Source organism: Mytilus galloprovincialis, chromosome 6 (assembly GCF_965363235.1).
Source record: "Mytilus galloprovincialis chromosome 6, xbMytGall1.hap1.1, whole genome shotgun sequence".
Taxonomy (NCBI): domain Eukaryota; kingdom Metazoa; phylum Mollusca; class Bivalvia; order Mytilida; family Mytilidae; genus Mytilus; species Mytilus galloprovincialis.
The window spans coordinates 61686297-61710509 of record NC_134843.1 but is presented as its reverse complement, the minus strand read 5'-3'; the positions used below and the strand labels follow the sequence as shown (position 1 = coordinate 61710509).

The 24213-nt window shown below is 33.0% G+C and overlaps 1 protein-coding gene across 1 annotated transcript; it reads right to left on the bottom strand.

The window, feature by feature from the left end:
- Positions 1–7793: 7793 nt before the first annotated feature.
- LOC143078243 (uncharacterized) lies at positions 7794–23859 on the bottom strand. The gene is made up of 5 exons (XM_076253164.1): positions 23721–23859; positions 21133–21233; positions 12373–12660; positions 9236–9268; positions 7794–7984 (listed from the first exon to the last, which is right to left on the bottom strand). Exons 2-5 carry the CDS (start codon positions 21185–21187, stop codon positions 7833–7835), a joined length of 528 nt encoding a protein of 175 aa, XP_076109279.1. The 5' UTR covers positions 21188–21233; positions 23721–23859; the 3' UTR covers positions 7794–7832.
- Between the last annotated feature and the right edge of the window lie 354 nt (positions 23860–24213).

The following is a 24213-nucleotide window of genomic DNA, read 5'->3' as shown; positions in this document are numbered from 1 at the left end:
AAACGCATAAAAAACGAATGGACAAGAACTGTCATATTCCTGACTTGGTACAGGCATTTTCTGATTATTATTTTTTAAAACGAATTGGAACATGCAAAAGTGGGAAATGTATTTATCTAGCATAGTCATCACGGGAGATGCATGACCAAATGATGTTTTCTTAGATGCATAACCAAATGATGTTTTCTTGGATTAGCATACTTTTGATAGATGTAGAATTAAATGATATTTCATAAATATGAAAGCATTTGTATTTTTTTCATTTTTTAAGTATTTGAACAGATATATACAATACTAGTTTATTGGCTTGACATATAAAGGCAACAGTAGTATACCGCTGTTCCAAAGTCGTAAATCGATTGAGAGAAAACAAATTCGGGTTACAAACTAAAACTGAGGAAAACAACAACCCCAAACGACTATGCAACACACTCGGTAACTAATAAGATAACAACTGCCTTTTTCTTGACTTGGTACAGAACATTTTAAGAAGTAAAAAGACGGGTGCCATATGTGGAGCAGGATCTGCTTACCCTTCCGGAGCACCTGAGATCACCCCCAATTTTTTGATGGGGCTCGTCGTGTTTATTCTTTAGTTTTCTATGTTGTATCTTGTGTACAAAATGTCAGTTTAGTTTCAAGGTATGAGTTTGACTGTCCTTCTGGTATCTTTCGCCACTCTTAAAAATGGTGTGTTGAACCAAGTTTTGTGGCTAGCCAAACCTTGCGCTTTTATGGCAATGTTAAATACAGTTAACCCTCGTTGTCTCGAACTCGGTTGACTCGAAATTTCGGATGAGTCGAAGTTTTCACGTGGTCCCGAACTTTATTCCATACAAAAGTATGTAATTCGACTCCTGATGAGTCGAAATTGGATGAGTCGAAATTTCGGTTGAGTCGAACTAAATTAACGGTCCCAAGGTTAACAAAAGCATTCAAAATTCATTTTTTATCTCGAACTAATACACATATGTCAAAACATGACCTCCGGGATTTAAATGAATTGAATAGTTAATCTGACAATACACGTGTAATTAAATTTCCGGTCACTGACCACTGTATTGATTTATGACATGCAATTTCCATGAGTGTTTACCTAAGATTATCTTACCATATTCACCCGGATTTATTATTGCTTAAGTTTACCAAGCTAAGCAAGAGTTGTGTCCCTTAGATTGTCGAACTTCCGGTGTTCGTTTGAGTCGAACTATGTGTATCTGGTCCGTCTGACTTCGACATAACGAGAGTCGACTGTATAACAATAAAAAGACAACATTACATGACACTGTCAGGACTACAGTACAAATAAATGCAAGAACATTCAGGACAAAGAACTACACAATATTCTTTATAAAGCACAAAAATGTCAGTATTCACCTCAGAAGCTAACAAAACCTTTAAATAGACTTATTAAGAAGGGATATAGTTACGATACTGTTGTCAGGTCATTAAAGATTGCATATTTTGGCGTTAATATTGATTCACTTATAGGGTCTTTGCATCGGAACTAAACACATTTATTCTTAATAAACCAGTTGTTGGCATGACACGGGTTATGTTCTTCTCATATATGTTATGATGGTATGATACTAAACCCCTCACGGGGAGGATTGTGCCTGATATTCATATGATGAAGACATAATTTTTCAATCAGTTTAATTGAGGTCCGGAGCTCAGTTAACTGCTAGTAGTCTGATGTTATTTATGTATTATTGTCATTTTGTTTATTTTTTTTGGTTACATCTTCTGACACCAGACTCGGACTTCTCTTGAACTGAATTTTAATGTGCGTATTGTTATGCGTTTACTTTTCTGCATTGGCTAGAGGTATAGGGGAGGGTTGAGATCTCACAAACATGTTTAACCCCGCCGCATTTTTGCGCCTGTCCCAAGTCAGGAGCTCTGGCCTTTGTTAGTCTTGTATCATTTTAACTTTTAGTTTCTTGTGTACAATTTGGAGTTTAGTATGGTGTTCATTATCACTGAACCAGTATATATTTGTTTAGGGGCCACCTGAAGGACGCCTGCGGGAGCGAGAATTTCTCGTTGCATTGAAGACCTTTTGGTGACCTTCTGCTGTTGTCTGCTCTATGGTCGGGTTGTTGTCTCTTTGGCACATTCCCCCATTTCCATTTTCAATTTTACACAAATAAACATTACAAGAGCATTTATCGACATGCTAATAGTTATCAAAGTTAACAGGCTTATAATTCTATACACAATGCGTGCGTTTCGTCTACATAAGACTCACCAGTGACGCTCAGATCGAAAAAAAGAAAGAAAGCCAAACAAGTATATGTACAAAGTTAAAGAGCATTGATGACCAAAAATTCAAAAAAGTTGTGCCAAATACGGTTAAGGTTATCTTATGCTTGGATGAGAACGATACAAGGATGAGGCATAGAAACGGTGAAATGCGAGGCTTTTTACTATAATTGTCTATAGGAAAACTTCTGAATGGTTTGTTTATCGTGTTATTATTATTTAATTGATGAAAATATTGGTGGAAATTCCGATTTAAAAGGGACCATATTTTGCGGAGTAATGTTAAAACACAATAAAAAAAGCTCGAGTCGTTCCACGCTTCATTGTTTACATTGCAAACAAACAAACACAGTTTCAAGAGGTTGTCTTGAATAATTAAATATAGTTCCGGCAACTACTATTTAAATATTCATGAGGAAAAGTAATGTTGGGCTGTGACTGTATATATGTAGAAATATACTGTCAACACATAAAACCAGTATAAAACAAGGGAATTAAGCTTATAACGGGTGTGTCAAGTAGCTTGTAGATTTATGACTCATTTTCTTCATAATTTTTCTGAGTATAGTTACTGTTGCTATCAACTAAAAGTATTAGCGAATAGTTCATTTATGCTTGAATACTATTTTCTCACTTTCTCTCTTATTCTTCATATAAACCCTGTTGTTATAATATAAATTGTTCAAAAAGTGGTATATATAAAATTTTGACCTATCACAAAACAATTCTATAAAATGTTGGTTATACCAACGAATAACTTCATCTGGTCAAGAAAAAGTTTCATTGAGAAATTAGAAAATGAATTGCCTTTCCCGAGTGACCTGTTTTTGTCTACCCTCATCAGCCTGTTTGCACATGTCTTTCATATAGCCTTGTATGTATGACTATCTTTTGTCGTGAACATTTTGTATGTCCCGATGCGGTCTTTCCTGCTTTTGGACATCTATAAAAGACCCTGTTTGATTGTATCACAAAAAGGTAAAACAGGAATAGCTGAACAACACAATGCGATTGAGTGTATTTTCTTATTTCCGGAGACATTTCTTTAGCCTTAGATGCCGCCTTGACAATTTTTGGATGTTTTCCTCTGAAACTGAAGATAAATCCTTTCTTAACTACATCCGAATGTACATCGATTGACTTCTAGATCAGAAGTTCGTCGGCTACTCTCTAACCAAATATTTTACAATTGTAAAAATACACAGCATACGAAAGGTATTTCGAATCATTTTCATAATTGTAAAACAAAGCTGTCTTAAAAAAATTTTCTTCCTCTGCAGTAATGCGTTCAGGCCCATTTGGAACGTGAGAATTGAAGCGTTCAATGTGCATCTTCATTTTCTGTCCTAAAGTCTGGTGTAAAACTAAGGATTTTTTTCTCTTAAAATGATTCAAATCACCTGAAAGTCTCTAAGGAGTCTCCATATTGTCTCATCCTTGTTTCTTAAAAAGTTATCAGAGGGTACAAAGACCTTGTTGATAATTTTTTTCGTATCAATTTCACAAATAATACACGATGGTCTTTTAGTAAAGATTCTTGGTACTATCGTTATTTAAGTTCATAATAATGTCTTATGTTATTCTTTAATATACTCTTATGAATATTACCTTTACTGTGTATTTGTTTATCCCGTCCATGTGTTATAATCTATGGTAATTGTTGAATTGCCTTTCATTATTTTTGTGTCTGTGCTTGTTGGGTTTTTTGAAACATATAATGTGACTCTGTACTTATGCATCTCGTCATTATGTTATTGTGCTATTCTAAATTATTGTGTTATTGTCTTGAAGTAGCTGTCAGTAACTGCGAGTACTCGCAGAGCTGCATCTGGTGTCTTTTTGTTTGTTAGGAGTTAGGATGTACAAGTACCAATCCACGTCCAGTCTGTGCGTTTGTTCGATGTGTTCCTTTTTACTTCTTATGTTTTTCTATTACACCACTGTCCCAGGTTAGTGGGAGGTTGAAGTTGAACCTCAAACTAATTGAATCAGAAAAATTCAAAAAACATTTGAGTTTTTTTCAAGTTAGATTTTCATAGGACTTTTTGAAAAATGAGGTTTTTTTTTGTCCGTTTTTGTACGTTGATTTTCTTTAAGTTAATTTAATATACGATACTAAGATGGGGTTATTAATTGTATCTGACTGTATTATAAAATCTTCAGCTAATAACATGTATAAAACCAAAGAGTTGTGGGTATTTTTTTTTTTTTTTTTTTTGGCACATTTTTCATTAAAAAAAATGCAAACTTATGACTTATGAAAAATAATGTGAATATTTGGTATTGTTTATATCTGTTAATTTTATTTGTTCCGCATGTACCTTATTTAAAGAAACTTTATTCCACAGAAAGAAGAAGCAAATAGTATGCTTAATAAGTTTTATTCAATTTGAGATTCTATACTTTGACATGTTGAAAAATCGAATAAATGGTCAACTAATGAATTATGAAATCTAGGTTGTGTCTTGTTGAAAGATATAAAAATACCTTATAGAGAGTTGTTTGTTATACTATTAAGAATGCTTAAATATCAACGCATTCTGTTGAATAGAAGCGGAACAATTTTGTATCAATTATTATTAAACGCGATCATGCCGTCATATTTTGTTTACTGATTATATGTCACACACAAATTTCAAGTTATAAAGAAAAGTAAAAAAAACACACACAAAACTGTATCACTGTCACTTACATTCTTATTAACCATATGCCGATACATATAATTGTCCTCTTTTTGAGGCTTTTGGTCTTGCCTTTGTAATTGAACGACTCCATTTGGCCTTATGTATCATTTCTTCAGCGGCAATTGTGGGTGCAGCTCGTCTTTGTTATCTAATCCTATCCATTCCAGTAGTGTTCATCGTTTTGGAATGCACTACAAATGGATGCACTTTCTTTATTTCCTTTACCACGTCATTTGGTAAAATCTTGTGTCGATACGATGTATGGACGGTTACTCACATTGGATGAAGATGGCACACATTATAGCTGATTGTTGTATTGTGATTTTAACAACTCGATTTCCACTAAGTCTTTACAACTTTGCCGTAAGGTAATCTCTGAGACTTGAGAAAGTTCATGTTTCTGAGAATCACGTCTTCTCCTCTCGAGTTTTGTACTACAAGATGTACCCATTTTGTGATTATATAAGATAATCGAGATATTCGAACAGCTGATTTAACTGGGGGATTTTGCAATGCAACGCAACAGCGACTTCCCGAAATGCAACAAAAGACGGTGTCAAGTTTAGCATCCTTGCAACACAAGATTCAAAGTTGGCCGATAACGCTTTGATGATGTTTCAATAATTAAACATCCTTGTAAAATATAACAACTATATTACGTTTGTCTCAATTCAATAAACAGATCTAAGCTATACATATGGAAAAATATGCCCAATCTAAGATTCTGATAATATCTAGATCTAAACATTACTTTTTACGACACTACAGAAAAGATGAGCTGTAAAAATTGTTGATGCAAAATCATTACGCGCACGTAAAATACAGCAATTATTGACCATAGTTAGTCTTGTTCTTTTTATGTCCAATTATTAACACATTTGACGTCCAATTTTATCTTTCCCCAAGTATACGATTTAACTTAATAAACAAATACTAAAACCCTGTTCTATGTTTAAAGGATTTGCTTAAATGTTGCGATCTTGCACTATGCTACTAGTCAGGGAATATGCATGATTGGTTTAAAAGCAACGGCATGTATGCCTTGTATATTTCATAATTGAAAGTAGGCGTGGTTTACCTCAGTGAATACACAGTTAGTAGTGATATTTCGTCCCTTTGTTAAAACAACACGATCACGTGTTGAGGAATAATCTGAAAGGATTCAACAAACGAAGACATTGATGTAGAAAGATTGAAATGAATTCATTAAACTGATTATACTCAACTTGCAATTGGTGTCATTTTATTCGGTATAGACCATCGCAAGTCTGCTTTTGTTAGATGTATTTCTATTTCTATTTTCTCATAATATCGAAGACTTGATCACTTTGATGATCTTTGATAGGCATTGTAGTACCACATGTTAAGATACTCGGTAATATAAACTCGTTACAGTGTATTTGTATGTAACTAACATTACTGAATATGTGAGGTTGAACTACGATTTAATATATCTCAATCTGATAAAAAAAAAAAACGTATCCTTTGGCTAAACACGCATCCATTGATACAAAAATAAAAGGGATTGACGAAAAAAGCTATATATTCAGCAAGCCTTTGCAACTATGAGCAACATGAACATCAAAGAAAGAACTAGAGAATACTAACCAAAAATATAAATATGACTTCAACAGTCTTAGTGCGGTAATATTGCATGGTGGCTCCGTTTGTGACATTCTGCAAATGATAGCATTTATGATCTCTCAAAACGTAAAGATGCTGATTCTTACTCGACTACAACAACATAATTGCGACCAATCTAACATATACGCCAATGAGACAACAATCCACCAAAGTTTAAATGAAATGGGTATAAGCAAGTGTGTTGGTTGAGAACATTACACACAAGCATGGTATATTCACACCGTTGATTTTCCCGTTTGAATGGTTTTACACGTCTAGTTATTTGGGGTCCTTCATAGCTTGTTGTTCGGTGTGAGCCAAGCTCCGTGTTGAAGGCCGTACATTGACCTACAATGGTTTACTTTTACATGTTTTATAAATAGTATTTGGATGGAGAGTTGTCTCATTGGCACTCATACCACATGTCCCTATATCTATATATTTCAATTTTACTTTACAATTTCACACCTTTGTGACCAAATTCTTTATTCATAATGAATGGAATTGTCAACAGAAACGCACGAGTGCAACTTGTTGAGCAGGAACTGCTTATCCTTCATGAGCTTCTTGGTTCATCATTTTGTTTCTGTGTTGTAAGTAGTGCTTATATTATAAACCTGTGTTTACTTTACAATAGTTTCATCACATTCCGTCTCTAATTGACTTTAGCTTTACGGATGTTGTGGAAAACAACGGTTGACACTAGGAGAGCAGAAACTGGCCACTCTGGTTTTAGTAGTCGGAGTTCTTGTGGATTATTTTGTATTTGTCTTTTTTGTCCATGCTATTACTGTGTCTTCGAATTAATGTGCGTTTACCTCTTGGTATCTTCACTTCCTTGCAACAATCCCAAGAAGAGCCGGAGGGGCAGACATTCATTTCTGTGCTGTTTATTTTTGTAGCCTATTTTTCTCTTTTCTTTATACGTTGTGTCCATTCTTACCTTTTATCCCTTCTTTTTTACTGGTCCCTTTTCCTCTCTTCTTTACTTTTTTCCATTAGTGTCTATTCTATTAACCTTTATACAAAACCAGAGAAATACACTAAACTGTATGTGTCATATTAAAGAAACAAAGAACAGAAATTATAAGTATGCAAACACAAAATCATTGAGAAATCAATTAATTTGAATACGGAAAAAAGTTGAATCACAGAATTACTAAACTCGAAGTATTGAAACTATATAGTTACTAATTTGAGTTTAAAATGATCTTTTTCCATTCACTCTATTGGATCAGTATGCACAGGGTCAATTGCTCCTCAAGGCTCATTCTTTTCATATTTTGTTGCTACTTTGTTATCAGAAAAACCATATTTCTTTTTTATTCCGCAATAACATAGTACTACACCTAGTGCTAAATATGTAACACAGCCAATTACGATACCAATAATATCGCCAAATTTTAAACCTCCTGTAATAGAAACAAATCCATCATGAGTACATATAAGCGAACACCTTTATATTAGCTGTCATATTATTGTTCACCAATTAGACTGAAATTATAATATTTGATTTATGAATATGTAAAACATATATACAAATTATTCATAGTCTAAAATAAACAATTTAAATAACATGGGCTCTATAATATAATGATGCGTTTCGTTTGTAGACGCCTTCAAATTAGCTATCGAGTTGACCTCCGAAAACCTCCGATGGCCATATAAGGGATATATACAAAAATATAAAATAATAGATATGAAAAGATTAAACGAACTCGTGCAAGTTGATTTTTCTAGGTATATTTAATTTCATATTATATATTAAAAATATATGTAATTCATCTTTTATAAGAAATATTGTTTATGTGGATCGAATCAGTCAATCAAATGATTTACTTTTGTTTCACTTACAATGTTGACATACTTTTCCTGTAAATAACTGATCACCCACGAATCATGCGTTATCCATCTCTAACAAAGGAGTTAAATTGAAGTTCACATAATTACGGATTCTATGAGTTCAAATTATTCACTCGGAAATCAATACTTCATCAGGTATGTTTCTTAGCATATTTTGACAAAATTGAAACATATATGCTAAAAGCTTTTTTTTTTTTTTATTAATTCACTATTTCACTTTCATTAATGATTGAACATGATGTTTTTTTTTATATATATAAGCTACGATATATATATATATATATATATATATATATATATATATATATATATATATATATATATATATATATATATATATATATATCGTAGCTAGTTCCCCTTTAAGCTTATATATATATGAGAAGATGTGGTACTATTGCTAATGAGACACCTCACCAAAAGAGACCAAATGATAAATTTGAATACAAAATAACACAAGGTCAACGTACGGCCCTCCACAAAAAAGCAACTACCTATTCCGCACAGTCAATTCGAAAAGGCCTCGAAATGACAAATGTCCAAAATTTATAACGACATGACTTATGACAAACTAATGAACGTAAAACATTTGATTCACATTACCAAACGACAACAATGGCGTACAAGCTCTTGACTTTGGACAGGCCAAATTACTAAATTCGTGTTATGTAGATTTTCAAAAAGTTAGCATCTTTTTCTTAAATAATATACAATTTTCAAACAACATAAGGTTATTGTTTTTCTATTTGCTGTGATTATATTTAGTTTATAGCATTCGCTCTATTTTTTATTTGTCTTACCTGGCTTTGTCTGGTCCGTTGGATGTGCTGAACCTGAAATGCATTGCAGACAGATTTCAACATTTACATGTAATACAATAACTTCTTCTCTGAGTATATATTTCATAAACGTCCGATGAAAAGTGAGTTTCCGGCGATCTTTAATTAATTTCCATATTGTGTACATTTTCAATGTATAAAACTCCATTAAGTAATTTTGAGGTGCCGCTTATTTGTCGAACTCTTTCGAACTATTGCTTAGACCTTTGAAATAACTTTTCACTATGTCCTAAAACTAGAGGTTCTGAAGAGCCTGTGTCGCTCACCTGGGTCTATGTGCATATTATACAAAGGACACAGATGGATTAATGACAAAATTGTGTTTTAGTTATGGTGATGTGTTTAGGGACTGTGCAATATTTATCTGAGGGTGGGGCCGGTGTACAGCAAATATTAAAAAAAAAAAAACTGTATGCCCCGCCAATATTTATTATAAAAAAAGTTCTTGCCCCGCTTCAATTAATGAAAAAAAAAGTCCTTGCCCCGCTGGAAAAAAAATGAAACACATATATGGAAACATGATATTTTTTAACTAAAATGCACAACATTCAATAATACATGTATATCAGAGTTGATATTTCAACTCAAATGCATTTAATTCAATATTATAAAGATTTTATTTTTGAAGGAAGTCAACTTAGGAGCGCTGTGATTGAATGTAAGGGTACAATATATTTTTTTGTATTTATCTATGAATAATTGCAGTGTGTATATTTACAAAATAAATTTGATAACCTATTGAAATATTTTCTAGACAATTATTTGAAAAGACTTCCAAAATTTCATAAATTTGGTGTAAAATGATAGTGGGCATCAGACTTCAGTTATTTTATACTATTTTGAAGCTTTTTATAAGTACATTTGATTTTTATCACAAAGAATAAAAATTATTCACTGAGAACAATACTGTGTTGAGAAAAGTGCTGATTCATCATAATAAGTCAAATTGATGGGTACTGATATAAAACTTTATTCTGGGAGTTCAATATTAACTATATTGTATAAAATGCACCAAACTATAGTTCTTTTGTATTTCTTTTCACCTTTCACAATAAATAGTTCAATTGGAAGCACCAGAATTCAAGACGCGACAAATGTTTTTAACTGAGATATTTGCCTTCTTTGCTGTGTAATTCCCTAATGTATCACTTGGGTATTTCTCTAGCTATTAAAATTGGAAATGTTCTGGTTAAGTTTGTACTGTTTATGGAGTAAGGCAATATTTAATCATACTAGAAGCATTTTCAGCGTTAAAATTGTCCATCTAAGAAAAAAAGAGGCCCACTTGAGGCCAAATTTAGATAGAATTTATATTCTCCTGTGTAAAGAATTTGTTCACATTCTTGGCAATTCATGCAGAAAATATTTCAATAGTGCTTGATTTTGTAGTTTATATCTTTAATTATATCAGGCATACATAATTTTTCATTTTCTACTGTTTGCAAGGACTTTTGTTGGAAATTAATACTCCCAAGGGACATAATTCAGCTTTTTCATAGATTAAGTTGTAATTCTTTTAATGTTTAAGAATTTAATTTTGTCATGTTAAAGATTTATTTAAAATACAATTGAAGTTGTTTTATGTTTAAGCATTTATTACCATATGTTATGTCATATGTTTAATTTTCAAAACATTGTTTATAGTTTTCCAGAATTTTGATCAGAATTTCATTTTTTTTTTATAAATGATTATTAAAAGCATAAACACACAAAAATATATTGAAGCACTGTATTATGTTATTTTGTTTTAGATTCAATTGTTCTTTTTCTATCAAGTTACTTTTTTCCACAGAAATCACAAATAGTTTTAATCTGTTATACTCTGATTTAATTTTTTTATGCACACACGAAGAGTTTTTAAAAAAGTGTGCGCCCCGCCAAAGGTTTGTTACAAAAAACTTTGCGCCCCGCTCATTAATTGCATGAAAAAAGTATGTGCCCCGTCCATGTTTGCACCGGTCCCACCCTCAGATAAATATTGCACAGTCCCTTATAGATCTTATTTTACTGAACATTCTTGCTGCTTACAATCATCTCTACCTTTAACTTTGCTCAGTAGTTACAGTGTGAAATATTTTGTAAAAATTTACAAAACTTTTGAAAATGTCTAGTTAAAAATTGACTATAAAGGTCAATAACTCATTAAGGGGTCAATTGACCATTTTGGTCATGTGGATTTATTATTAAGTCTTACATTGCTGTACATTATTGCTGTTTACATTTTATTTCTATATTTAATAATATTTAAGATAATAACCAAAAGCTGCAAAATTTTCTTTCAATTACCAGTTTAAGGACAGCAACCGAACAACAGATTGCCTCAATGGTCTACAAATTTAAGGGCAGATAGATCTTGACATCATCAACAATGTTATGATGCCGTATTTGCTCTAAATGCTTTGGTTTTAGAGATATGAGCCAAAATCTACATTTTACCCTATGTACTCTTTTTAGCCATTTTGATTCGCTGGCAGGGTCGTCTGACGCAATTTTAATACAAGATACCTTAATGATTATTGTAGACAAGTTTGGACCATTTTTGTCATGTTGACTTATTTGTAGATCTGCTTTGCTGAACATTATTACTGTTTATAGGTTATCTCTATCTATAATAATATTCAAGATAATAACCAAAAACGGAAAAAATTCCTTAAAATTACCAATTCAGGGGCATCAACGGGTTGTCCGATTCATCTGATTATTTCAGGGAAGATAGATCTGATAAACAATTTTACCCCATGACAGATTTGCTATAAATGCCTTCAGAGATACAAGCCAAAATCTACATTTTACATCCTATGTTCTATTTTTAGCTGTGACGGCCATCTTGTATGGTTGGCTGGATCACCGGGCACATTTTTTAAAACAAGATACCCCAGTGATGATTGTGGCCATGTTTGGTTAAATGTGACCCAGTAGTTTCAGGAGAGGATTTTTGTAAAAGTTAAGAACGACGGACGCCAAGTGATGAGTAAAGCTCATCAGGCCTTTTAGGCCCCATGTGAGCTGGAAAAAAAAGGTTAGATGATTTTCAGAACTATTCCGAGATACTGGTTATATTGTGAAACCTATGTGACATAATATATATTAAATCTCACGTATTTCAACTGTATAAGATGAGGTCATAGTATCATGAAAACATGTCCATTCAATATGATCATCTTTCTCAAGTAGTGGGTTTATGATTACAAAAATGCCTGATGAATTTCCAGAGAACTTGAAGTTGTCCTTAGAATGAGTTGTGCAAAATCCATCACTTATACATGTGATAAACCCAATATTAGTATTACTCCATGATGCTTGCCCTTGAAATGATACAATTTGACATCCCAATTCGAAATGCGAATTCAATTCAAGCGAGCCATATCCTTTGATAGAAATGAAACCTGAAAAACAAAAGATTTCAAGTTAAAAACACAATTGTATAGTTTTCTATAGTACCTATAGTTTTTCTGGTACTGTGTTGAATTGATTCACAACCACTGTGTCATTATTGTGTATTTGTTTAATTATAAATCAACTTTGCTTTTTTGAAATACTTAGACATTTCTCCCTTCAGGAATAAATAACCTTAGACGTATTTGGCATAACTTTTATGATTTTGTTTGTCCATGATTCTCTTCAAATTCGTGCTTTATTTGGCCTTTTCAAAAAAATATTATTTGAATGTCCCTGATGAGTCCTTTGTAGACGAAACCCACGTCTGGCGCAAATACAAAATTTGAATCATGGTATCTATGATGAGTTTAGTTACAACCACTGGGTCGATGCCACTGCTGGTGCAGTTTTGAAACCCCCAGGATATCACCAACCCAGTAGTCAGCATTTCTGTGTTGACTTGAGTTTGCATAGATATGTTAAAAGTTATGAAGTAACTGTTTATAAAAATTTGAATTTAAAAAATACTTGGGCTTTTCTTCCTCACGAATAGATTACATTAGCTGTATGTGGCTAAAATTTTAGGAATTTGTGGTTATCAATGCAATGTTCTTCTAATTCGTACTTTATTTGGGCTTTTTAACGATTGGAGCGTTACACAAAAAAAGTCTGAAAAGAATGTTAATAATTACGGTTCGGGTCTGTGGACCTAAAACTGTTTTAAGTCACTATCTATAGTTTAGGACAACCTTTGTAGTAGGTTAAAAGTCCTTACTACTGTAGTCACAAATTACTAACCATTGGTAGCATGGCTTGTAAAGGCACTGGTTTTATATAAAACACTTTAAAATAATAACAGAGTCAAAATCAACTCTTTAATCAATTTAATATACAGTTTTAAGAAATTTTGCAAAACAAATATAATAATCCCTAAAGCATAAAACAGTACAGAAACCCCCCACACTCGTGAAACCTCAAGCGTCATTCATAATACTTTGTATTTCGTTGTAAAACAATCTAGGTCAGAGGCCAATTTCTTTATATGGGGAAATCTACTCAAAATAATCTGGTAGCGATGTTAGAACAGTCACAGGTAGTATATTCTCTGGTATAGAAGAGGGACGAAAGATACCAGAGGGACAGTCGAACCCATAAATCCAAAATAAAGTGACAACGCCATGGCTAAAATTGAAAAAGACAGACAAACAATAGCACACATGACACAACATAGAAAACTAAAGAATAAGCAACATGAACCCTACCAAAAACTAGGGATGATCTCAGGTGCTCCGTAAGGGTAAGCAGATCCTGCTCCACATGTGGCGCCCGTCGTGTTGCTTATGTGATAACAAATCCGGTAAATACGAAGGGATGATTTCAACTTTACCATTTGAAACTCTTGATTTAGTTAAAAGCTTCCTTGTGAGCAGCAACCCTCTATCAAGAGAATCATAAGAAATGCAAGCACGGGATTATCGTATCAATTGGGAGATATATGTATGCAGGTGCTGCTGCAATGTTGCTACTTAGAAATGGAAAGTTCACAATTTGAAAGCTGAAATCATCTCTTTTGTCGTAAAGTTTTGTTTTCAACCGACCTTCATTGTCAACTTCTAGATGTAAGTCAAGATATAGCTTACAGGGTATTGTAACGATTTCGCCCCTAAACCGAGTGGTTATTAGTTGAATAAGGAGGCTCGATCGAACATAATTTGCATGGATCCTTTGAGTTTGTATACTGTTGAAATAATAACCAAGTCAGGTATAAAGTTCAGATGCATTTTATATGAAATCTATATAATCGAATATTTGCAAATCACCATAAAAACATCAAAAATACATTTATATTTATAGTAGAACAAATTGAAAACTGTACCTATACGCCTCATTTTAAGTCCAGATTTTTAGTATTCGTATTGTCATTTTAGAAAGTCTTACTGGTTAAAATACAACAATAGGGAACCATTTGACAATGATTGAATTTAGTAGTGTCAACCCTGTGATTATGACCCGTGTATATATAGCAAAATCCTAAATTCACCGTTTGGTGGTGCGCCTGTCAGATGCAGAACGTACAGATAAGGTAATAGGTAACAGATGAATATACTATCGGTATCGGTATCGGACTCGACCCGGAAATTGTTAATTATTGGCGATATTAATTATGTGGAAAACAAAAGGGTCTGGAGTGGTGTAATTTTTAATCTACACCATTGTCCTATATTAGCTATATAAAGTTGAATTCTTTGATTTGTCGTTTTTACCTAATGACGGCTGACAAATTGGACCTCGTTATTTTTGTATTATAGATACAATGTGCCGTAATCATCTATAACGGTTTCTCTCTGCTAAAGTGAAAGTATATTTCCAGAAAATCTCTTTCATGTTATCGTATCCATAGAAAGTTGTCTAAGTGGAACGACAGCTGACTTTCCCGTAGGTCGAAGGTTGTCTTCGTCAAAACCAACAATTGCCAAGTGTAAGAAGGTTTAGTTTTCTTAAAAACAATTAAAACTTGCACATCAAATAATAACGACATCTAGAGGACTAAATTCCGACTGCTCTTGCAGGCGGTGAGAATGAATCTACAATGGATCGACCAATCAAAACGTTTATGTAAACAAGCAATCTCGTGTACTAGACCGCCAATACACAATTAAATATGGTTCCTCTAGTAAATAAACTGTCTCTGATTGAATTTAAGATGATTACGGCTAAACACAAGTTATTCCAAATTAGAAAATAAGTAAGCTTATAAGGTAAACACATTACAACATCAGGTATTATAAAAATACCTGCCAAGCAATCGTGAATGCTCTGTACAAGGTGAAATTTCATCGTTAAAATAGCGATTCGAAAACGTAAACAAACACCTGACTCGTAAAGTTACTACTATTGAATATGGACATTTCTATATCTTATCATTCCCAATAGATGAAACGATAAATACATACACTTTTAATATAATTCGGACACGATACCTGAAATATAACAGTGTTCCTACATATAATCTCAGTCACACAATTAATCATCCAGACTTTAACGGCTGCGACCACGAGAAAGGTAAAACAAAGAAAGTGCAGTCTGGATAATAAGAAAAATAATGATCATAGCTTTACATAAATAGACTTATCCTTAACCCTTACCCCTATTTGAAACATTACTCGCACACACGGGAAGAGTTCGCCTCGAACTAAAAATAATAAGACAATGCTACCTACAACAATTCATACTTATTCCTCGGTGGTGTTTGAAGTCCAAATATCCCTGAGTTCCAAAACTGTCCCGTATGGCAGGTAGCATCTCTCTTCCTTCATGATACGACTGGTACCAATTAGTATGAGCCTTCTTTGGTACCGAGGAAACGGGTTCTCCTTCAGAGGTTTATTTTTTCCTGGAAAGTCTTAGCCAGGGGGAGTTTCAGGTAATATGATGGTGCCTCAGCGAAAATCAACACTGGATCTAGCGATAAATCACTATAGTCTGTAAGATCAACCTCATTTTCTTTTAGTTTGTTCCACTTGCCTCAGCGAAAAACAGCACTGGATCTAGCGATAAATCATTTAGTCTGTAAGATCAACCTCATTTTCTTTTAATTTGTTCCACTTATTTATTGTTCGGGTGCAATCTGTTTCTGCTGGGTGTATGGTTTTGTCTGAATTGATGGTTAGGTCTAAAGGTGCTTCAAACGAATGTAAAGGTAACTGTTGATGGTACTGGTGATAGTGCTGGTGGTGGTACTGGTGATGGTTTTAGTAACAAAATTGTCTTTCTTTTGGATAAATTAATAGGTTCGTCATTAGTTGGCTGCATAAACTGGTGCAATGGCCTTTGTCAAATCCAGGGTTGTGTCGATAGGTGTTGCAGTTTCTGGTGATACTGGATGGTTGGTAGGTGTGCAGTTTCTGGTTGCGAAATAAATGGCTGGTCTGATGGGAAATACGTCATAGGATCTTTAAATGGCTCTGGAGATGCGGGTTCTAGGTACTTGCTAAAGAGGATATCAGATGGTATAAGAAGTGATGGAGACAGAATAGGTGTGGTCCCTTCATTTCTCAATCTCTTCATCGGAAAAGGTTTTTCCGGCTAATTAAGAAGCTCAACAAGATCTGGCATCTGTTCATTCAGAAGTGCTTTAAATTGTTGTATAGTTGATTCTTACTGCCTTGGACTAGTACTTGTTGACAGATGGGTATGAACAGGTTGACTTCGTGACGGAAAAGTCCTTCCTGTTACGGTTCGGGTCTGTGGACCTAAAACTTTTAAGTCACAATCTATAGTTTATGACAACCTTTGTAGTAGGTTAACAGTCCTTACTACTGGCTATTGTAGTCACAAATTACTGGATTTCAACCATTGGTAGCATGGCTTATAAAGGTACTGGTTTTATATAAAACACTTTAAAATAATAACAGAGTCAAAATCAACTCTTAATCAATTAAATATACAGCTATCAGAAATATTTCGTACAAATATAATAATCCCCAGAGCATAAAATAGTACAGAGACCCCTGTGAAATGTAAAGCGTCAATCATAATATTTGGTATTTCGGTTGTAAATACCGTAGTAAAACAATCTAGGCCAGAGGTCAGTCTATCTTTATATGAAGAAACCTACTCAAAATACTCTGTTAGCGATGTTGGTTGTATATTCTCTGGAAAACCTTACAGGGTATAATAATAAAGGTCCCTTGTATCGGGTTGCAACGTTAGAACCAGAGCCAACGAAAGATGCATTTTTTATACTTAGCGCCCACAACCCACATCCCCATGGTACCAGTGGGGCAATTCTACAGTATTTCATTGGTTGATTGGCCACGGGGTAATATGTCGTGTGTCGTCTTCTATTCCCACGACAAGCACATGCGCAATCAAGATAAATAAATGGCGGCCTGAAGTAAACGTAGAAGTATAGGACAATATCGGAAAAGATGACTATGGAAGCTTAGAATTAACAAATGATATGCCCAGTTACAATATATAACCCTTATATAAATATACGATAAAGTTGAGACAGCGCGACAATGATAACCCGGAGAGAAATAAGGTTGGGATCATGTCGGGATCCCCCGCTTTTTGGACAAACAATAAGACCAACTCTATATCTAATCATTCCCAATAGATAAAACAATAAATACATACAATAATAATAATATAATTCGGACACGATACCTGAAATATAACGGTGTTCGTACATATATTAATCTCAGTCACACAATTAATTATCAAGACTTTAACGGCTGCGACCACGAGCAAGGTAAAACAGAGAAAGTGCAGTCTGGATAATAAGAAAAAAGAATAATCATGGCTTTACGTAAATATACTTATCCTTAACCCTTACCCCTATTGTGTAACAATAGTATAATTATGTCTAAATAGGTTCTTGATAGTTCTTGACACTTTCTATAAAATACCCTCCTGTATCATCTAATACGAGTCTTGATGAGTCTCGACCAATTCATGACTGTTTTGAAATAAAAAAGTTATAAAGGTACCAGGATTATAATTGTATACGACAGACGCGCGTTTCGTCTACATAAGACTCATCAGTGACGCTCATCAAAATAGTTATAAAGCCAAACAAGTAAAAAGTTTAAGAGCAAAATTCCAAAAAAGTTGTGCCAAATACGGCTAAGATAATATATTCATGTGATAAGAAAATCCTTAGTTTTTCGAAAAAATTCAAGGTTTTGTAACAGGAAATTTATAAAAAAAGATAATAAAATTCATATTCATGTCAACACCGAAGTGCTTACTACTGGATTGGTGATGCCCGCGGGGACGAAACGTCCAGCAGTTAAATTGGTCTCGATTAGTCTTAACATATTTTTGACATTCTTAATAATGTCTGAATATGTCTCGACACTTTCTTAAGTCTTAAAGCTGTCTTGACACTATTTCAACAGTATTAATTTCGCCTGAAATGTGTACAGTCTCATTTTGCACTGTTTATGACTTTTCATTGCTGTTAGTATGGCTAAATTAAACTGAAGAATCAAGGATTATAACTATGAATGAAAAGATACCCATTTGATGCAACTAAATTGGAATACCCTGAATGACCCCGATATAGTTTTAATTTTGATTTTCACTTGGAATATAAGTAAAAGTTACTGTCAACAAGCATTTAGATTTTTGCCTACACAAACTGCCAGTTTGCTTTACTAAAATAGGTGACTTGAGGCAGTTTTAAAATGTGACCATGTGTCTCTTTTGGACTTCACAAATCATCTGTTGTGTTTGTGTGGCTAAAAAGGGAGGGGGTGGGATGGGGGCTTTCGTTAAGGTCAAATATAAACAAGAATGTGTCCATAGTACACGGATACCCACTCGCATTATCATTTTCCGTGTTCACAATGGATAGTGAAATTGGGTAAAAAATCTAATTTGGCATTAAAATTAGAAAGATCATTCCTAAGGGAACATGTCTACTAAGTTTCAAGTTGATTGGACTTCAACTTCATCAAAAACTACTTTGACCAAAAACTTTAATCTGAAACTCGCACTTTCATTTTCTATGTTCAGTGGACCCTGAAACTGGGGTCAAAAGTCCAATTTGGCTTTAAAATTAGAAAGATCATATCCTAAGGAACATGTGTACTAAGTTTCAAGTTGATTGGATTTCAGCTTCATCAAAAACCTTGACCAAAAACTTTAATCTGAAGCGGGACGAACAAACGGACGGACGTACAGACCAGAAAACATAATGCCCCTCTAATATCGTAGGTGGGGCATAAAAAGAAGATGTGGTATTGTTTCCAATGAGACACCTCTCCAGAAGAGACCAAAATGACACAGAAATTAAAAACTACAGGTAACCGTACGGTCTTTAACAATGAGCAAAGCCCATACCGCATAGTCAGCAATAAAAGGCCCGAAATGACAATGTAAAACAATTCAAATGTTTCTGTGTAAATTATTACTATTGCTGGTGTTTTTTAAACTAATATCCATTTGACGTGGCTCGGTCCTCATATACATGTACATGTTTTCCGTTTGTGTGCTATAGTATTTTTATTCATTCTTGTCTTTCGTATTTTTCTTAATGCTTCAACTATATTAATTTTTGTTTTTCTGTGTTTAAACATGTGTTTGTTTTTGTATTGATTATGATTATAACACAATGTTGGCTGCTGTACCCTTATTAATGACATTTTTAAACTATGATCTGTTTGATTTTGTTCACATTGTCTGTCATAGATGTGAGAGCTTTAGCTAGCCATCAAAATAGCAGGTTAATACATGATGTGTTTCAGCCTTTTATTTTCCAGTTTGAATAGAGACTTTCATTTTTGAATTTCCCTCGGAGAACGGTATTTCTTGTTTGATGTCAACTCGTAGATTTTGTTTTGACTTTTTACTATTTTTAATATCAAACAAAAGTCCAATTAACTAAATAATATGTTTTTAGCAGTGCATACACACACACAACACCAAAAAAAATATATTGAGCAACATAAAATCTACCAAAGCCCTGGTTGATCCCAGTTAAGCTAGAAAGGAATGAAAGTTCCTGTTTGACCAATTTAATCAGCCGTGAAAAAAATTACCACGAAAGCAAAAAATGTATAACAAAACTCCAAGGCCAATTAAGAAAGGGGAAGTCTATGAAAATTGACAAAATCAATACTTATCAACCATGAAAACGATGTAAAACAAATGTCGTTTTCGGGCATTTTTCGAAGAAAGTTAGTGGGTGTAACCTGTTTTTAAGCAAACTTCATTTCTTGTTGTAAGATTTTTGCATACACATTTGCATCAGTTAAGGTAGACAGGGCGTCTTCCTACATCTTGGATTTTGAAATACAAGAAAACAAGGTCTAGATCTTTGATAAAACGTGCAAATTTTTAGAGTAGTAGGTAATTCATGTGTAAAAATTTTCATAATGATACAGAAAATGCCATGTTTAAACATCTTTATGGTTGTATTTTACAAAAAAACGAATATTTTTGTTTAATTATTTTTTTTCAACTTTGCCCAAATAAGGGGAGGCAACTCAAATGCAAGGGCACATAATTCAGATAGTGTTACTTTTACAATAGAATGTGTTAGGAAACTACCCATTTAATTATATAGCAAGAAAACGAGTCCGGTGACCCCCTTTTTTCTTTTTCTTATCTGAAAGCATATTATTTAATCTATCTTCTCATATTTTATCTCAAAATTCTATGGTGTAGTTTTTGTTTTATGGCGGAAATATAGGTTTTCCATGCATAATCTATACAAAATCTGACAATTTTGCACAACTTGTAGTGTGAAAATGAGTCCGGTGACCCACCCTTTTTATTGATGTTTTCAAACAAGCAGGATATCAACTACATTTTGGCAAATTTTAAAAAAATTCTATGGGTTATTTATAATTTAGACACCCCATCTACCTTAAATTGACAAACAATATAGCGTTTTCAGTTAATATATGCATTCTTCGATCAGACTTTGTAGAATATGGTTAATTGTGCTGTTTTGCTTATTAACTCACCGTCTATTGATTTCCAAGTCAAGAAAGTAAATAACCAAACAAGGAAATAGTCCATTGGCTTTTTTTTTAGGTAGAAACTTGTTTACCATTTGTTTAATTCTCTGAAATAATGCATACATTATTAATAATATTTTAAGAAATAATAAAACTTCCTTATATTTCTTGATTGTTTGTGTTGTGCTTGCCTATTATGTTTGTTTGCTTTGTTTACACATCGTTGTCAACGACTGTCATAAAAGTGCAAGGTTTAGCTATAAAACAAGGTTAAATCCACCATTTTCTGCCTGTATCAATTCGGGAATTTTAGAGTAGTCCATTTGTTTGATGCGTTTGAGTTATTCATTTTGTCATTTGATTAAGGGCTTTCCGTTTTGAATTTTCCTCAGAGTACAGTATTTTTGTGATTTTTCAAACAAATGTCTTTGCAGTAATCAAAGTACAATAAAAAAGAATAATCAAGACAAACGAAATGATCCATAACGTATTGTATGTTCCTTGCCTTTGTTTCAGCAGATCAAAAAAGATATTGTAGTCCTTGTATTTATAGATGTTTCTTTATTTGAATAATATTGTAAGTATCCTATTGTATATTTCAAATTGCTGAGGTGTTTTTTACAAGCTATTGTGCAATTGCTGGTTTTCGTTCAGTTTTTTATTTTAAGAAATTACGAGAACGAATCAGTTGATGGATTATATAATTCAAAGCAAAGCTTCCCATTCAATTGAAATTGTGTTTCAATATGCGTGGATCATACCGATTATTTAACATACATGTACTCGACATCTGTCAAAATCTATGAAAATAAGAGCTTTGAGTCTAAATGAACATGTATTTATAATTCGATTAATATTATATTATAATATAATTCAGTAATAAATATTACATTCAATGTGCGTACGTAAACCTATGCAATTTATTAGCATTTGAAATGACGATGCTGTCTTATATAATTATAGAAAATAGGCTGCACATCTTAAAACCTTTATAAAATTACTTTTATATAATAATGACTATAATTAAAACTTTATTGTTCCTCTGACTGATAGAGCATTTATATGTAAGTGTCGCGTTCATATTTCTCAAAGATAATCATCACAACGTAGTACTTTCCATCAAGACCTGACATCAACACGTTATTTAAATTGTGTGGATACCATAATAACTTACTGGGAGCATAAAAAATGCAAGGACTCAATATATTTTATGTTTAACATCTCAATCTTTTGCAGAATAAGACAAGCATTTAAAACTGGTGAAAAGGTGACATGTTATATAAAGCATTGATTTTAGATATATGCAAGTAACGATTTTTCTGCAATGATAAACACTTTATCAAGTCATTTCGAAATTCACTATTATAATCATTTGAAATAGTTTATATAAAATCGACCAAAATAGAATTAAAAAAAAAGCCAAAATGAATATTGAAAGTTAACTTTTGTTTGACTTCGTTTAGTACTACTACTTATTGCTGTTTAATTATCAATTATGTATTCAAAAGAATGTATTGAAAAAAATACAACCTAAAACAATTATGAAAGTCTTAAAAAAATATAAGAACTGCGTCGTTATCTATATGTTTTACCAGATGATATATAGAGATAAACACTCCTAATAAACAGAATACTTATGTTGTGAATGATAACCGAAATTTTAAAAAATAATCTCGCAAGTATGGCTATTACTATATTTTACAAATAATCATATCGACAATCGCCATAGATCATTCTGATAAAACTTTAAAGAATGTTTAATTTTATATATAATACGTATTGTAATCGAAAGGACATTTTGGCATTTAAATCAATACTATTTGTTTACTTACTTTTAAACACACTTGTGGAATGTATGTTCAATGATTACGAATACAAGTTTATTAGTTTTAGAAGACCTACCGATCTTACATTTCTCTGTATTTTACAAAATATGGATTAATTTATGTTGCTTAACGTCCAGTGGCAAATATTTCACGCATATTCAGGACAAGAATAAATAAAATACATTTGGTTAGTCCTGTATTAGTGGCAATAGGTCGAGGACACTTATATTGCTACTCGAAAATAATAGTGTATTGGAGGACAGAAATACCACCTTACAACATGCCAAAGTGTTGTTGCAATGATGAGCGTTGCACCCTACCTACACGAGGCATCGGACATAACTTCTTTATTTTGACAGGACGTGGTTGTTTACTTATACTTCCCGAACAGCAAAATAAACGCCCCTCTTTGGCAATGTTCTACTGACGGTCGTCGAAGCTTAGGCCTGTAGTGAACATATTTGTTATAAACAGTCACCTTTGGCTGGATTTTTTCTACGCAGATCTTATTTTTAACAATTAATACTCATAATAATTTAGTACAACGAAACCTGCAGCAAAAATGCTCTATAATCGGATGACACATTGCAAATATTTTTCTGCTCTTGTGATTGAATGCAGCCATTTTAAAAAAATTTTGTAACCCTTTACGGCAAATGACCATAGTTGCACGTTTCGAAGGTCCTCCTTAGTCATGTTAGTTTTGGTTTTGTAAAGGTTAATTTGTTTTTACTTTCAAACTCATAAATTCAGATTTAACTCACTTACCTAAATAACATAAGCTTGTAAAAAGTAAAATCACAAAAATACTATACTCCGAGGAAAATTCAAAACGGAAAGAGCAAAATCAAATGATAAAACATATCAAACGAATGGACACTGTCATATTCCTAACTATAAGTGTATTTGGTCATTGATTTATTGATTTATACGAGTTTCGTTTGTAAATCTGTTTGATAAATTTATTGTTTACAGATATCAGTTCGACCCAGGTAAAATATTTTATGAAATAAATTACAAATTCATGCATCTATTTTTAAATCAGGACGATATTAGTGTATCAGTAAAGAGCTTTAAAAAAAATCAGGATGTTAATTTTTCGAGGATGATACATACGTTTAATATTAGATTCAATGTTTTGTTATTATATTACGTTAATTTCAGAAAGATGTTTTGAACAATATAATTGCTGAATTTAGATGAAGACTTTTAAGAGATTGGTGGCATTCCCAGGGGGAAAACAACTGTGTGTCTCGCCTTG